This window comes from Hippocampus comes, unplaced genomic scaffold (genome assembly GCF_001891065.2).
Source record: "Hippocampus comes isolate QL1 unplaced genomic scaffold, H_comes_QL1_v1.1 scaffold82, whole genome shotgun sequence".
Lineage (NCBI taxonomy): Eukaryota > Metazoa > Chordata > Actinopteri > Syngnathiformes > Syngnathidae > Hippocampus > Hippocampus comes.
This window is the reverse complement of record NW_017805135.1, coordinates 3,111,700-3,115,822: the sequence shown is the minus strand read 5'-3', so window position 1 is coordinate 3,115,822 and position 4,123 is coordinate 3,111,700. Positions and strand designations below refer to the sequence as shown.

Sequence of the window (4,123 nt, the reverse complement as noted above, 5' to 3'; positions counted from 1 at the left end):
GGGGGGCGTGGAGGGGACGGGGGGTGGGGGGCGAATCCCCTCTTTGACACTTTTGGAGTCTTCTAATCTAAACACACAAATGAACGCAAACCCATTTGACACGTAAACGTCAGGCTGTCTCCCTCCACCCCTCTCATCATGTGATTTATTCACACCTCACGGAGGGCGTGGAGATAACCCCCAGCGGAACATTATTTGCCACTGCAAAAATAATAATAATAATAAAAAAGAAACAAATGCAGAAGTTATTATCCGTAAAATAAAACAACGGTAATTATATACATAACAATAATAATGACGATGATGAATTAGAACACATGACGTAGAGCAGTTGAACCCCCCCCTGGGAATCGGCAGAAGAATACACACATCATTACGCGTTGATGTGTTCGTGTGTGTGCGTGCCAACCTGTGACACGTGAAAGGCCCGGGGGGAGAATTTCAAGAAAATATTTTTTTGATAATGATGATATTAATGGTTGTGTCCTTTAAATATTTACTGACAAAACGAATTTATTAACGGGTGCGTTTGTTCTGGAGGCGTGGCAGTTGAGGCTTTTTGGCCTGCATACTTTTACTGCCAGAAACGAAATTCAAAATTAGATGCTATTTTTTTTACTGTAGTTTTAAAGGTTACCATATATATAGAGAGAGATTTGCAGAGTTGTTATTTCTCTCAAAATTTCCCCAGTGTGGGACAAATAAAGGTTATCTTATCTTATCTTATCTTAAACCATGTCAGTTTTATGCTGTACATCAGGCCAAAATATTGTGAGACTTCCAAAAATGTGACGTGTTTAAGTGTTTTTCTTTTTCTTTTTTTTCTTTTTTTTTGGGGGGGGGTGATGCACCACAAGAGTACCAATCATTGCCTGCACATTTCTAAAAAAAAAATCAAAAACGAATGACGAAAAATAAAAGTATGCATTTCTAAATCAAATATATGTATTTTTATTTTGTTACAAATATTTTTTATAGTTTGCAATTGTATTCCCTTCAATTAGTCATTTTAAGATTCTAATGTAATGTAAGTATCTTCTCGGAGTTGTCATATAAGGCTATTAACTGCTTATTATTGTACTACTGTATAGCGCACTTTAAAATCTCCCGTCAAAGTTGTCTGAATTATTTTTATTATTATTATTATTATTATTATTATTATTATTATTATTATTATTATTATTATTATTATACAGCACTATGTGTGACCCCGATAACGTAGCAGAAGCAGCACCAACAGAACCAGAACCTTTGGGGCCTCCTGTTGTGAAATCAGGAGCAAGTGTGACACCTACCTGCGGAAGTTGGAAGAGTTTCCACGACATGCATGACAAACAAGCACCCACCCACCGACTTTTCCTTCCACTCGCGTGCGCGCGCGCGCGCGCGTGTGTGTGTGTGTGTGTGTGTGTGTGTGTGTGTGTGTGTGTGGGTGTGTGTGTGTGTGGGTGTGTGTGTGTGTGTGTCCAAACAGACATTAAAAATAGCGAGTGTGTCCCTTCGCCTTGAATTAATGGGGCCACTATGCTGTGAATGCACGGTCTCGTCTCTCTCTCTCTCTCTCTCTCTCTCTCTCTCTCTCTCTCTCTCTCTCTCTCTCTCTCTCTCTCTCTCTCTTTCTCTTTTTTTAAGCAGGCACGCACCCTTTGCAATTGAAATGAGGTCTAAATTCGGCATAAAATCGAGCTCATTACTTCGATCCGCCACCTGATTGCACCGCATAAAACAAGCCAGGTAATTGGCTTTAAACGCCTTATTATTATCGGAAACTTTTAATAAGAATGGATTAGATACTTCTGGTGTGATTTAAAAAAAAATCTTCGCTGCTCAAACTGCAGTCTTTCAATGTTATTTTTATCTGTAACTGGTGGCTTTTTTTTTATACCCCCCTCGAGTGTCATAGAATTCGAGGCGGACGCCAAGTTTCACACTGCCCCCTCTCTTTTTGTTGTTGTTGTTGTTATTGTTTTATACAAACACATTTCCACCCACAAAATAACCGCTGCACAAATATATTTATATAGTTGTTTCTCTCTCCATAATTTACTTCAAAGATAGCGTGTCGTCCATTTTCTTAAATACAAAAGAGCTACATTAAATATACATGTTTAATACAAATAACCGGCTGCAGCCTTAAGACCATTCTCGTTTACACTCGTTGAGAAACTAAACATTTTTTTTTCTTCAATGAGGGCGAATATAATGCTCAGATGTTGGATTGTTTTTGTTGGTTTTTTTTTTCAAATAAATTAAAAAGAAGTCCTTTTTTTAATGTCGGAGCTGTTAAATGTTCGACATACCTTTCTTCATTTCGTTAGGGGGGTCTTTACAAAGCTCTACCTGCGTTTGGCCCCTCACTCTGTGGCTCTCCCTCACCAAAGCTTCGGCTCTACTTAACACAGTCTGGTTTAATCCATTGAAGTGCGCCGTGGAGGAGGGGGTGCTGCTGGGGCCGGAGCCGTGAAGGTGTCCGAAAGTGGCCCCGTGGTAGTTCGTATAGCCGGGGTAGAAGGGCGACGCGTAATAGAGGGGCCGCGAGAGAACGCCGGGGGAGGACCGGGAAGGGGAGCCCGACGCGGGGCCCATGACGACCGGGCAAGACTGCTGCTCGCTCCGCTGGACTTGCTGCGTGTCCCCGCTGCTTCTGCAGCGATCCGATGAGGTGGCGATTTCCGCAAGGGACCACAGTTTAGGCTTGGGGGCTGAAGGGGGCGAGTGGATAACGGAGGTGGGCGCGTGGCTCAGGTCCGACGAACGGGCCCCCACCGAGCGTGGGGATGACGTGGTCGGCTTACCGCCGCAGGCTGAAGAAGAAGAATCCAACAACAAGTCCGTAGTCCGTTCCTGCGAGTCCTCCTGTTCTTTGGACTCGGAGTCGCTCAGGAGGGGGTCCGCGTCCTTGGGGTGCAAGGGGTCCTCCTTGAAGCGATCGCAACCCACGTCCACTGGGTGCAGCGCTTTGGCATCTGCGGGCAGGAAAACAACGTCTTTAGATGCACGAGAAATTGTTTTAATTCATCAACCTAAATTATTATAAAAATAACTTTATAGTGTCACAAAAGAAGAAACATTTTTTTTATTTTCAGGAGGGCAATCCACACTTGTATTTATGCATTTTGAGATAAATGGCGTGCTCAACACTTTGCATGAGCAGCAGTTTCATCCACTGGCAAGTCAAACGAGGGCAGTTCAAGGTGATTATTATTTAAAGCGATTGTCCCATTATAAATAATACACCGCCATTAACCAGCAATCAATTTTGCACCCTGAGTAGAAACGACCGCGATGAAAAATTGATGTTTTTTTTTCCAACCCCCTTTCATTCTCCGCATGCTGCACCACCGACCTGCTTCCGTATCCGAGGATTCTTGAGTCTTGTCTCCGGTGGGTTTGAAGTTATTATTATTATTATTATTAGGAGTCACGTCGTCGTCGTCGTTCTTCTCCAGGTCGATATTCTCGTCCTCCTCCTCATCCTCGCTGCGGTTGCGCGGCGTCCACGTCATCTTGTTCTCCTTCTTGAGCCTCCTGCGGGCGTTGGCGAACCAGGTGGAGACCTGGGTCAGGGTCATCTTCGTGATGATGGCCAGCATGATCTTCTCGCCTTTGGTTGGGTACGGGTTCTTGCGGTGCTCGTTGAGCCAGGCCTTGAGGGTGGCGGTGGCGTCGCGCGTGGCGTTCTTGCGGTAGGCCGGGTCGCCGTACGGGTACGAGCCCAGAGGCGCTGCGTACGGGTGGTACCCGATGGAGCCGGCCATGCCAGTCGAGTGGTCGTAGGGGGAGCTCTGTTTGTCACCATGAAAAATATTCATGTAGTCTCATGTCGCTAATTTTCATCACCAAAAAAATATTGTTATGCCGGGTTTTTTTTTTACATTTAAAATCAATCAAATATGGAACTATGTTTTTAATAACTAAATGGCGTGTCCGCCCTTGTGGTAAGCAGGCCCACTTGCTGAGTGAGCGCTCAAAAAATGCAAAACATAAAAAAAAAAAAAAAATCATACCAAACCATTAGCAAAATAAAATTGTAAAAAATATTCAACATTAAAAATATTCTAATATTAGATTGCAAACGCATGAATATTAGTGAACAAGCCATGTGTAAGGTGACCTGGGTGTT

The 4,123-nt window shown here is 43.6% G+C and overlaps 1 protein-coding gene across 1 annotated transcript in view; it reads right to left on the bottom strand.

Annotated features, from left to right (window-relative positions):
- Positions 1-1,996: 1,996 nt before the first annotated feature.
- The window catches only part of irx5a (iroquois homeobox 5a), a 3,224-nt gene continuing 1,097 nt past the window's right edge, over positions 1,997-4,123 (bottom strand). Inside the window, exons 2-3 of the mRNA XM_019866740.1 lie at positions 3,347-3,785; positions 1,997-2,966 (exon numbers count right to left, since the gene is read on the bottom strand). Of these exons, the coding sequence (XP_019722299.1) occupies positions 2,284-2,966; positions 3,347-3,785 (1,122 nt within the window). The 3' untranslated portion in view covers positions 1,997-2,283. The remainder of the gene's footprint in view (positions 2,967-3,346; positions 3,786-4,123) is intronic.